The sequence below is a fragment of the Sebastes umbrosus genome, chromosome 20 (genome assembly GCF_015220745.1).
Source record: "Sebastes umbrosus isolate fSebUmb1 chromosome 20, fSebUmb1.pri, whole genome shotgun sequence".
NCBI classification, from domain to species: domain Eukaryota; kingdom Metazoa; phylum Chordata; class Actinopteri; order Perciformes; family Sebastidae; genus Sebastes; species Sebastes umbrosus.
In genome coordinates, this window is record NC_051288.1 from 5,348,461 (window position 1) to 5,361,243 (window position 12,783).

Genomic DNA, 12,783 nt, shown 5'->3' on the forward strand with positions numbered 1-12,783 from the left:
ATGAAAATGTGGGAATCACTTTGGCCAGGGCCGGCTTACGGCATAGGCCATGTCGGTGGTCGACTAGGGTGCCACCTTCTGGGGGGCGCTGGTAAATAAATAAATAAATAAATAAGTAAATAAAGAAAGAAAGAAAGAAAGAAAGAAAAATTAAAAGAAAAAAATGCTGGTGGGCGCCCTTCCTCAATTTCTGCACTGAGGTAACAAATGAAGAAATAAATGAAGAATGAAAGAAATACAATTTTCACACCATTGTGATGAAACTGACTAAACACTTTAAAGCAAACAATATCAGGGACCAATTGTTTATTTATATTATAATAAATACAATAATTTATGAAAACAAAGTTATTTATGAAAATAAATGACTGTATTTATTTTCATAAATAAAAATTGGGGGGGGGAAATCTGAATTTTGCCCATAGCACCGAAAGGGCTAGAGCCGGCCCTGCATGTCTGCAGTGTTTTACCTTGCATATTAGCCAAGGTACAATTAAAATTCCCAAGATGGTTTAAGATTGCTATGTAAGTAAGTAGAGGGTGGGTAGTTACATTTACTCCGTTACATGTACTCAAGTAACTTTTTAGTAAGTAAATTGTACTTCTCAGAGTAGTTTTAATGCAGCAAAGGACATTTTTTTTTTTTAATGCAGTAGATTTTTAAAGAAAAAAAAAAATCATCACTTTTACTTGTTACATTTGGATACATTCATCACGCTAATTCTATTTATTTATTCATTATTTTTTTTTTATCATTTTGCGGATTCAGGATCCCAGGTGGTCAGCTGGTCTCAGGTGGACAGCTGGTCCCGGGTGGTCTGCTGGTCAGCTAGTCACAGGTGGTCAGCTGGTCTCAGGTGGTCAGCTGGTCTCAGGTGGTCAGCTGGTCCCTGGTGGTCTGCTGGTCAGCTAGTCCCAGGTGGTCAGCTGGTCCCAGGTGGTCTGCTGGTCAGCTGGTCCCAGGTGGTCAGCTGGTCTCAGGTGGTCTGCTGTTCAGCTGGTCTCAGGTGGTCTGCTGGTCTCAGGTGGTCAGCCAGTCCCAGATCTGTCATCCTCTCGCAGCCACGCCCCAACGTGACTCCGTCCAGAGAGCAGCATGGCTGCAGCTACCTGCAGGAGCAGCGTTCACGTTACAGCTGTCAATTAGCGCTAATAGCAGCTAATAGCGCACCGTGCAGCGGGCTCCGTTTATCAACGCTGACGGTAAGAGTCATATTATGTTGAAGTCAGTAACGTTACATCAGAGAACCGTGTGGACACCGAGCAGACAGAGAGCAGTCAGTGTGTCTGTTGTGTTGATGCTAATTTAGCCGCATGCTTCAAAACTATTACTCTGGCATTTTACCATAAAGTTTTATATTCAAGCTGGTGCATTTAACTAGTCCTGCTTTGTGTGGCCTGAAGAAGACAGACAGAAAAGTAGAGACCAAATTATGCACATGAAAAAAAATGCTTCTATTCCATGTGGATATAGTGTTTGAACCACAGTTGGTCTTCCTCAGGTCAAAGTGAAGAAGAGGGCACACCTGTAGGCAATTAATGATGAAACATGGCAGCATCATCTCCTAATTAGCCTAAATGTGTTATGTGATATGAGACATTTTCATAAAGAAAAGAGACTGATTTGGCCACTTCTCTAATCTTATTGTCTTCATGTGATTGGAGAGACCTGGATGTGATCTGTGGCTGCTGCTTGATATACTGTATGTGCCCTCATGTTCATATTTTTTATATGTCATAAAGGGGGGCTTACATGGATTTATGTTTTTTATTCTTTAAATCTAGAAGCAGAACGTTTGTCAATAGCTATATAAATATAATGATTATTATTATTAGTAGGGATGCACCGATACCGGACAGTACAAAAACGCAATTGAATAAATAATCATTATGGATGTGCACCACACAGTGTGTAAAAACTTTGCATCTCTCTCTTTGCTTTAAAGGTGCAGTGTGTAGGATCTGCTGGCATCTAGTGGTGAGCACAATGCAACCAACTGAAGCTTCTCCCGTGTGCCAAGCGTGTAGGAGCGTGTAGGCCGACGTGGAAACGTGAATGGTCCTCTCTAGAGCCAGTGTTTGGTTTGTCCGTTCTGGGCTACTGTAGAAACATGGCGGCTGGCTCCGTGAAGAGGACCCGCTCCGTACAAACGGCTCATTCCAAGGTAAAGAAAACACAATGATTCATATTATTATGTTATTATTTACAAAAGAAAACATACTACATTACATTACAAAAATACATTACTATAATATTATTATATTCCATCTCTGCCAATAGATCCCCTAAATGTTACACACTGTTCCTTTAATATGTGTGTTTGTGGCTGCAGCCACTACGGAGTTTATATTGTTTATACTTTAACTTTCTGTGTTGTCTGCTTTGGTGATGTTTTATTCTGCTGTTGATTCTATGAGAAGTGGCAGGTTGTTTAATTTTATTTGGCTTAATAATGCTTGCTGTACCCGCCGAGGTGTCCATATATTTGTTATATTTTTATTGTCGGACGTTTTTATTTTTTATGTTTTGTCTCTTTTCTGGTTAATTCTAGTAAGGCTACACTGAAGAAAGTGGTTGTTTATTTATATTTATATATATATATATATAATTGTTAATCAGTTGCATATACAGGTTGCAAGTGCTGTCTAATTGAATTTATTGTTGGTGGTGATGGTGGGACCGTGATGTGATGTGTATCGAAGTACAGTTTCGCACCAATAATTTGCTTTGTACTACTACTAGTAAAGTATTGGTACTGCTTGGATATATGAGCTGGTGATTTAAGACATTATCATAAAACCTTTCATTAAGCCTTTTAAGGTTTATTAACCCTCTGAGACTCAGACCGACTTTACTGTCTTTTAGAGGCTGTAGCAGGCTCAAAACCTAAACATCAAAATCTAAGGAATCCATTGGTACCAACCATGTCGTAATAAAATAAATATAATAATAAATAACGCTCCAATGTTGGGGCAAAATGTTGGCAAGGAAAAGGGGTCAAAGGGGTCCCAAACCTCTGACCTCAAGATATGTGAATGAAGTCTCCCCTTTACAGACATGCCCACTTTATGATAATCACACGCAGTATAAATATGTTATTTTCACCTATTCTAAAATGGTGTGTTTGAATATTTCTGCATACTGGGGTCCCTAAACAGTCTTGGAAATCACTGTAAAGCTGAGACTCTCATTAATCCAATGAGCCCTATTGTATTCATGTGTGATGATGTTACAAATTTGACCTCACTGTATAAAATGACCTGTTGTGACCTCTAGGATAATCACAGCCTCATGAAACTTAACAGCCAAACTAGAGACCTAGAGCATTCAGAGGATGGATGGCTTTCCAAATGTCAAAAGTTTTTTAAACCAAATCACAGCATGGCTTTTTCTACGGTGTTCCTCAAGGTCTTGGTGTCTTAATGTGGTATTTTGGAGAGATTATTGATCATTTTGATCAATTCTTGAGTGGTAAAAAAATGGTTAAATTCAGCACCAAATCTGTGTAATAAATGGTATCAACCCCAAAAATTACTGCAACAACTTATGAGACTTAATAGACATGTATTGATCGGCATTTTTCTGGAACATTAATTGGGATAAAATGTATACCTAGGAAGTACCTGATAAATCCAGATCAAGGTAATTAAAAACCATATAATCAGCATCATGTATGTGTGTAACTGTATCAAAGTCTCTTGACAGTTGACAAAATGATATCATCTAATGGTAGGCCTATATAGTGTCATATCGCCCAACCTTAGTGTTAAGTTATATGAAATGTCCTATGGAAATAAAAATCTGATTTTCATATCATTATTTCAAGAGCTCCTGGTGTCTGACTGGCGGCGCCCGCCACATCCAGTCGGTGGCGATCAATAAGTAATGCTAAGTCAACAGTCACACCTTCAGTAGCCACCCACTGGTCTGTCGTAGCCCATCCCTGCCAACATGAATTTTTAATCATCCTCAGTATTAATAATTTAAAAGTTTTTTTCTAAACACTGTGGATTGTGAGGACTTGTTAGCATTCCAAGCATGGCTCATTCTCAGTGACATTATTTGACCTCAGTGGTGACAGGAGGGAAGGATAAGCACAGTTACTGGTAAGAGAAACATCAACGGTTTGCAATTTCATCATGGCACGCTACACAAGTTAGAGTCCTACACGAAGGGTTTTGTTGTTCTGCAGTACACCAAACAATGTCGTCGTCTACGTATAGTGATAATGACAAACTGCCGATCGCGTCTGACAATTAAGGCGGAAGATATCACATATCATTTAGAGTGATCCTGTCAATAGCTGTCGGTCTCACTTTGGCTGCTGAGCTGATGTAATTTCACAGACTGTCAGGACAAGCTGCTGTTCAGCCAGGAATTTCCAGTAATCCAGTTTAAGGAAGATACTGATGTGATGTTTTTCAAAGTGCAACTGAAGGATTCTGACTATAATTTGCTCTCTGCTAGCGTTAGCTGTTGGTCAGTACTCGACAGCTGGAAAATGATGATGATGAACCCTTCTTGTTTCTTCACTCAGGGACGCAGTTATGTACAACATTACGAAGTCCAAAAATGTTCCTTGGTTGTACCGTCCCCCGTGATGATGGCTGCTGGCTGACCTCTGGCTCTACCTCCTTAACTCCTAAGGGTAAGTAGAAGAAATATAATTTACCCTAAATAAAGGAAGAGTGGATGGATGGATGGATAAATGTAAGCTGCTGGCTTTTCCTCTGTTTGTAGAATTAGTAGGTGTTTCCTAGCCTGTGGTCAACTGGCTGACCATGTGCTCATAATAATAACAACGTGTGGGCATGTCATTGAGTGGATATCCAACAGCCAGCTCTGGCTCCGCTCCGCAACCCAGAGACCACATAGGCTATCTATGGTCTCTGTGGGGGGTCATCTGAGGCTGGGCCTCAGGAGCTCTGAGAGACCATATAGGCTGTATAAAATATGGACGTAGTCTCTGTGACGTCACCGATAGGTTTCTGAAGAGTGGTTGTGAAGCTCGGAGTGGGGCGGCTCAGCCTAATGGTAATAGTGTCACACAGGATCCGTCCTTTCCACGCTTTTTATTTATTGATTATGTAAGCAGCCGTGCAAATGTGTTTTCAGAAACACATTTCGGAGAACTATTTTGGTAATATATTAGAAAAATAATTCCAAACGAGTGGCCATGTTGGTTCCAATTTAAAAGCTGGAAGCATGGTACGGCATCCACCTGTCACTCAAAGTGACCACGCCCTCAATTATGTCTAATTTTAAGCCTTAATATAAGTTAAACGGGTAAGTTATATAAAAATCCATCCCCATACAGTTGCCATGAACGGGGAAAATTAGCTATAGAGACAAAAAACTTTTTTTTGTACCAGACTGTAAATATGTTTATTTCTGCTGTAAAGTCAGGCATTTTAACATGGGGGGTCTGTGGAGACTGACTCGCTTTTGGAGCCATATGATTAGTATGAATGCAAAATATTTTCCTATATTTCAACTTTTTTTGCTCACACGGGCCCTGACACTGCCGCACTTGCTTGCAATCTGCAAAAGTGGTGCTTTGAAATAGGCGTGGAGGCTTGTTTATACCAAAGTGATGAGTGCCAGTGAAGTGTACTGTACACATAGAGCAGCCCAGTGGTTATGGCTAAACAAAAACAGGAAAGCTACGGTTGAGCGCTGGGTGGTTTGCAACTCTGCCTCCCGTCTCGCTGTGTGGCTTCGACAACGTCCTTGTTTTCCCCTCTTCTCATCTTCCTCCTTTTGTGCAAAATCCCGTTCTGTGATAACAGAACAATATGAGGATGATTTTGGGGTGATGAATTCAGAGCGAAACAACACCCAGGCCAGTGCCACACCCAGCATGGTGAGGCCACATCGCTTTCACCCAACCTCAGTCTTAAACCAAACACTGGCACAGGAGGTTTTTTATTGCTGCCTCATTTTGGCTTCTCGGTGTGTTTGTGTATCACTCCTCCCTCGCTCTGCTTCATCTTGGTTTTCTTGTCAATGTGTGTGTGTGTGTGTGTGTGTGTGTGTGTGTGTGTGTGTGTGTGTGTGTGTGTGTGTGTGTGTGTGTGTGTGTGTGTGTGTGTGTGTGTGTGTGTGTGTGTGTGTGTGTGTGTGTGTGTGTGTGTGTGTGTGTGCCCGCTTTCTCTCTGTTTCATTTCAGCTTGTGTGACCCCATCTCTGTTTCTGTCATTCTCATTTTGACTCTGTGTGTGTGTGTGTGTGTGTGTGCGGTAGATCTATCTTTGCATTTGCTGCTTTTTTAAATAGCTTGTTAGCTTGTGTGTACATGTGCATGTATGTTATGTGAGGGCACACAAACACACTCCTCCACCCCCTCTGCGTCTCTCTCTCCCTCTTTGCTCTGTAATAAGAGCAGCTGTGGTTGATGTGAGGCCAGCTCTGATTCAATTGCAGTGCACGACTTAAGGCTATTATCCTCTCTATCCACTGGAGGAGGAGGGAAGCCCGGCCACTGTAGCACAGCTGCTAACAGCAACGGCAGGTCTGACGCTGCCTTTCAGATACATCAGATACAGAAACGGCCCCTTGAAAGCAGAATTTAATCAGAAAACTCAAGCCTACACAACAATCCAACTGATTCTAATAACAGAATAAAAGCTTCTTGTGTAATCGTCTCTCCTGGAGAAAATATGATTTAAAAGCTGGTCATTTTTGGTTATTGCAAAAAAAAAAAAAGGTAAAAATCTAAACCAGTTCTAGTTTTTAAAATAACACTTTCTGGTTCGTCCTCTTTTCCTGAATAAAAGTTTCTACATGTAGACGTTTTGATATTCCAGGATTTGCATGGAAACATTTAGTGTTATCTTTGTCAATGGCGTAAAATATTTGTTGACCTTTTTTTTTTATGTTGAAAATGAGACAAAAACTAAATAGAAAGTAACCTTTGAAAAGGAGACTATGACTAAATGTTAGGGCTGTCAAAGTAAACGCAATAATTATGATAATAACGCGCAAATTCGATTTAATGCCACAAATATTTTAACGCTAACGGTTGTAGCGGGCTCGAGTTAGAGTGAAGATACTGGTATCATATGAAACTAGAAAACCGGAAGAATACATAGCTCATAGCTCATTGGGAAGGAGGTTAAATAACGGTCCAAACATGCGCTACATTTTGGCAAGGAAAAACTGTCAGAGGGGTCCCTTGACCTCTGACCTCAAGATATGTGAATGAAAATGGGTTCTATGGGTACCCACGAGTCTCCCCTTTATAGACATGCCCATTTTATGATAATCACATGCAGTTTGGGGCAAGTCATAGTCAAGTCAGTACACTGACACACTGACAGCTGTTGTTGCCTTTTGGGCTGCAGTTTGCCATGTTATGATTTGAGCATATTTGTTATGCTAAATGCAGTACCTGTGAGGGTGTTGAAGCTCTGATTACAACACACACAGAGGGAGAGCGACTTCATTCTCTGCTCAGGTAGACATTACTCCACCATATCTTTACACACTAAATATTAGTTTGCTGCTTTATTAATGCTCAGGTCGGAAAAAAGTAAGTAAATTAGCCTTATAGGTAATGCTAGCTAGCTAGCCTCAACTAGCTGTGGTACACTGCACTGTGGTTTGTGTTTTACCTCTTGTTTCTATTGTAAAAAAAAAAGGAACTTTCTAGGGCGGTATAGACTAAATGAAATTGGCAACAAAACAGTTGGGACAAACTCAGCCCAACATGCCAAAATTCATAAAAAAGGTAAGCTAATGCTAACATTATCAAAGGTTGTGGATGTAACGCTAACAATGCTTTCAGCCTGCAATCATCCATGTTGCTTTCTAGAGTTTGATGTTAATCTAGGTTGTCTACCATCTAAATCTTCCTCTACGGTTAATGTTTGCGAACAGAATATCATTGCGTTTATGTTACCTGAGAATGACAGTAAAAGTACACAACAAGCATTGCGTCAGCTGTAGACTTGCTATGCTCCGAGGACACAACAATGCTAAAATGTGACTAAAACTAAAATACATTTGGGATAAAAGACTCAAACTGCAACCAAATCAAATTCAGATGCCAAAATGAACACTGGTGTCATGTTTCCTCTTAGCTACCAATTTCCCCCGCCACCACACTGCCACTCTCCCACTCTCCCACACACTTTTCTTGTGTCAATTACAGGCCGCTGTAGCTCAAGGCGACATGACATTGTCTGTTAGAGGGCAGAAACAGTATTTTTTCCTCTCCCCTGGTTTTTCTGAGTAGTGCCACTGGAATGCCTGGAGGACGTAATTACGACCTTCTGTACGAGCTGGGAATTTCCCACGTGTGACTTTGAGGCAACATCGTTCTTAGACAGCAAAGAGTGGCAGAGACCAAAAAGTGGTTAATTAAGAGGAAAAGAGAGTAGAGACTGATGGATGTGTCGTAGAATTAGAAGGGAATTGTGGCGAGGGAGGTGGGTGGAGAAGGGGAAGATTAAATGAAGGAGATAGCAGGGGGAGAGAGGCAGGACGAAAATGAGAGAATGGATGGGGGGAAAATTAGTAATTAAGGGAAGGAGGTGGAGACAAGCCAAGGACCTCCGCAGCTTAATTAGGTGCAGGAGGAGGAGACACCTGCCAGATGAACACCCCCTCCCCTTCTCTTTTTTTCTATCCTATACAAACATGCAGATCTTTATGAAAAAGCAGAAAATAACACTTGAAAACCTTAGCCGGTGAGGTCCACGCTCTGCCGGTGGGAGACCCACCCCAAAGAACCTCCTTCTCCATCAACCCCATGGCGGATGTACCGCTATGAATAATGTAACAGGGAGGGGTGGAGGCCACTGGGCGTGTGCGCAGGAAAAAAAAAAGGGGTAGTTCCTCCTCCTCCTGCCTCTCCTTCACCACCCCCCTTCTCTTTCCATTCTCCTCCCCTCCCATGTTTCACCCAACCCCCTTAGCTGCCGGCCGCACTGCAGAAGGTCAGAGGGAGAAGAGGAGGAGAGAGGCAAAGACACCGACAGAGGCAGAGGGAGAGACGAGGGGTGGGGTGTTTGGATGTACACGAACATGAGAGGAGAGTGCGTGGACGAGCGATGACAGCCATGCTGAGCCCAAAGATCAGACAGACCAGGAGAGGTAGGACTCGGGTTTGTTTTGCCTCAGCTGCCGTACCTGCATTATTGTAGTGAGCTGCTTTATTGTAGTAACACTAGTTTATCTGATCAGAGGATGTGTTGGTGAGGCTTTATTTGGACATTTACCTGCACTTTTACACATTTAATAAAGTGCTTTTTCTTTTATAATTCTGATTTTACACAAGAATGTGTCTGCAGAAACACTTTTTCTCCTCTCCATCTATTTTCCTCACATATTTCTGAATGAAGCAGGGGGGGGGGGGGGGGGCTCTGCCCACGCAGGAAAGCTCCAGCGTACATTAGCATTCTACTACAGCTGGCCGACGCTGCCAGTGTGAATTCTATTAAGAGCAACGTACAGCATCTCTAGTTTCATCACCGCAACGCTCAGCTCTATCAGGCTGCTGTCAGCTGCTGCCGCTGCTGTTTGTGTGTGTGTGTGGGCGCTCACACTCATATATGCACAGTGTGTTTGTATGTGTGTATATCTGCACTGGATGGATGTATTAATATGTTCATGTGTACGAGTGTGTCCTTCCTTCCTTCCTTGGCACTAATCTCCATGACTGCAATAATACAGCTGCATCTGATTAGGGTGAAATGAATAGTTCCCAAGAATGGGAGAGCGATGTGTAAATCCTCCTCGCCGGAGCGCCATGAAATTGGAAGCAAAGTGGATTAAATCTGTATTTGCATAAATTAAGAAGAGATTCAACTGGCTTGATGAGAGAGCGTGATTCACCGTGTACATCTTGTAAATTAGCACTTAATTGATATCACGTTTAGGCCACGTCAAATAATTATAACGAACACGAGTGGCGTTAAGTCAATTTTGAGTTCATTTGGTGAGAAAAGAGGATTCACGCGCATTTACAGAAGACCTAATACACAAAATACAACTGTCTCGATATATTTAAGTTTTTGGAAATACCACTCATCCTTGCTGCATTTCTGTTAAGATGGTGAAAATTGAAGAGATTAAAGCGACTCCGTGATTCTGCGTGAGAAGCATTCCCTGCATACCTTCACAAACTGGTGCTTCACTGCTGACAGCATCACATTTGTTGCATGAAGCCCATGAATAAACAGGTATGTGGCACATGTAGTAGTGTAGTAGATACTCGGCTGAGGTTAAAGCAGGTCAAGCCTCAACACTCACCGGTGAGCATGTGGCATTTTAGATGACTGAACCCTGTCTGACTGGCGAACTAGAATGTCAAAGAGGACGCTCAAAATATGAATCAATAATATAAATGTCATTGAATTTTTTTTTATTGATCGATCATGGCTGCGACATTCATGAAGCTAGAAGGTCAGTTGACAAGCTAACTAGCTTAGATATATTGTATATAAGCTCATGTTTGACTTTGGAAGGTCAATGATAAGCTAACTAGCTTAGATATGCTACATATAGGTCATAGAAGTCTTGTTTGAGTTTGGAAGGTTAGCTTATCTTCTATCTAAGGTTAGTTAAAGTGGCTACATTGTGACACCCTAATTTGGTTTCACTTTAGGCGTTTTTGGACCAAACGGTTCTGGGGGAACTGAGAGGAACTCAGAAACATCCCCTGAGAACTACATAGCCTAGCTTCAAGGGCTTTTTTTTCTGTTTGCATTTGCACCGCCAATCAGAACGCTAAAGTGATGTTAGCCAGCCGGCGCTGTTCGCACACATCCCCAGCTGGGAGAATGTCGAGCGGCTGGTTCGACACATTTGCGACAAGCAATCTTAGCTTTTTTAATAATATGAGAATCAACAACTCCGTTACATGCCACAATCATATTAGCGAAATAGCCGTCACAAAATTTCCTTTTGCGATTTCCGTTCAAATTAGCTATTGTTCTTTGGCTCTATGGGTGTGCTCTGTGCTACTGGGTTAGCCTTTGTGCTACTGGGTTAGCCTTTGTGCTACTGGGTTAGCCTTTGTGCTACTAGGTTAGCCTTTGTGCTACTGGGTTAGCTCGCTGAGCAGCGGCTCTCACTCGTTCTTTGGCTCAGTGGGCATGTGCTCATGAACGAGTTAACTTCTGGACTTCACTGTCAGTCCATTTGTAGTCCATTTTGTTACATTTATTTCATTACGAGCTGTTGTCTGTGTTTTGTGTTGTCTGTTGTTTGCACGGCTAACAGGGTTTTTAAAAATGGTGGTTGCCCGTGTTGCGTTGGCTCACGCGTTCGACCGATCACCGTACACTTACGTCACTCACGGTTACTACTCTACCTACCTACTCTGAAATAGGAACTAAAAAAGTCCCTCAAAACTGTGTTCTAAGAACTACAATTTGTCCAGTTGCTGTGGTGCGGACACAATAAAAATGGGGGTTCTTAGAACTAAGAAAAAGTTCCTCCAGTCTGAAAACGGTTTATGTTGTCTTCCTCCTCTCTTGCCTTTTTTTTCCACTGAGTTCCACTTAAATGAATAGTTCGACATTTTGATAAATGTGCTCATTAATTTTCTTGGCGAGAGTTAGATGAAGATTGACACTGTCATGTCTGTGCTCTAAATATGAAGCTAGATCCAGGAGAAGCTTAGCTTAGCGTAAAGACTGGAAACTGGGGGCACCTCTAAAGCTCCCTAATTAACACATTGTATCTAATTTCTGTACAGAAATGTAACTGTAAAAACAAAAAGTTTCAGTTTAAGGCAGATTTTTTTTCCCTTCCAACAAAGCTAGGCTAGATGTTTCCCCCCGCCTTTATTCTAATCTAAAATAATCTTCTGCTAGCTCTAGCTTCATTCAGCAAACAGTAATGAGTAATGAAAGCAAATAAGTGTGTTTCCCAAAATGTGGAACTATTGCATAAACATTATTTACCCAACTGATTATTTGGATCTGCCCCTGAGGTGTAATTAAATTATTATGAGATTATGCCCTCCTTTCAGAGCAACTCTTAATTGGAAAAGTAAAAACTCAATTTGCTACCAATCTAGGATGCCAGTAGAAGAATTTCTCTAACTATGATAGGAATTAATTCATCAACAATATCTGATCCATAAAAGAAAAAAAATCTGCTGTGCTTCAGTAACTGCTACAACCAAAGGCGTATTAAAGCTGTAACAGGGTTCGGTGTGCATTTTTCTTTAGCTGGCACCAGAAATAGCATTTTTTAATTGCCCACACATCAGCTGCTTCACTCTTCTTGCTTTGTGTTTTTGATCTATGTTACCATGGTTTTATGATCAAAGTCCTGCACATGTAGCAAACGCTCTGACATCCTGCCTATCCGAGGTACTGACACCCTCACGGCTAGATACTGTGAGCGAGAAGAGCGTGGTGCATGGATGAAACATTCACACACTGACACACTCGGGTAATGAGCATGTGGAGATGATAACATGCACAGAAATGCACAGATAACGCGCACGCCCGCCGCTGCAGATCAGATCTGCTCCACTGCAGTTTTCACATATATTATTGGCCACACCTCCAGCTTGTCAAGGAAGGCTGCCACACAACCACACACACACACACGCATGCACATTTAACAGTTAACCCATTAATCAACAATGATGGACTAACTGGAAGCCACGCACTGATGCACCTGTAACTCTTTGCCATTTTCCACGAGCCATAAATCACCACACAACAACCAGATTAATGAAATTGAATTCCTCCAACATGCCTGTGTGCATGCATGCGTGTGTGTGTGTGTGTGTGAGAGTGTGTGTGTGTGTGTGTGATTTA

At 41.8% G+C, this 12,783-nt stretch overlaps 1 protein-coding gene across 4 annotated transcripts in view; it reads left to right on the forward strand.

The window, feature by feature from the left end:
• Positions 1 to 12,783, forward strand: part of si:dkey-191m6.4 (rho GTPase-activating protein 22) — a 57,016-nt gene that overhangs the window by 4,658 nt on the left and 39,575 nt on the right. For 2 of the 4 annotated variants that reach the window (XM_037755970.1, XM_037755969.1), the window contains exons 4-5: positions 1,947 to 2,165; positions 4,539 to 4,649. In XM_037755970.1, coding sequence (XP_037611898.1) covers positions 4,574 to 4,649 — 76 coding nt within the window. In that variant the 5' untranslated portion in view covers positions 1,947 to 2,165; positions 4,539 to 4,573. Of the gene's footprint in view, positions 1 to 593; positions 1,204 to 1,946; positions 2,166 to 4,538; positions 4,650 to 8,919; positions 9,098 to 12,783 lie in introns of those variants that run through there. The other 2 variants (XM_037755973.1, XM_037755971.1) reach the window with 2 other exon arrangements.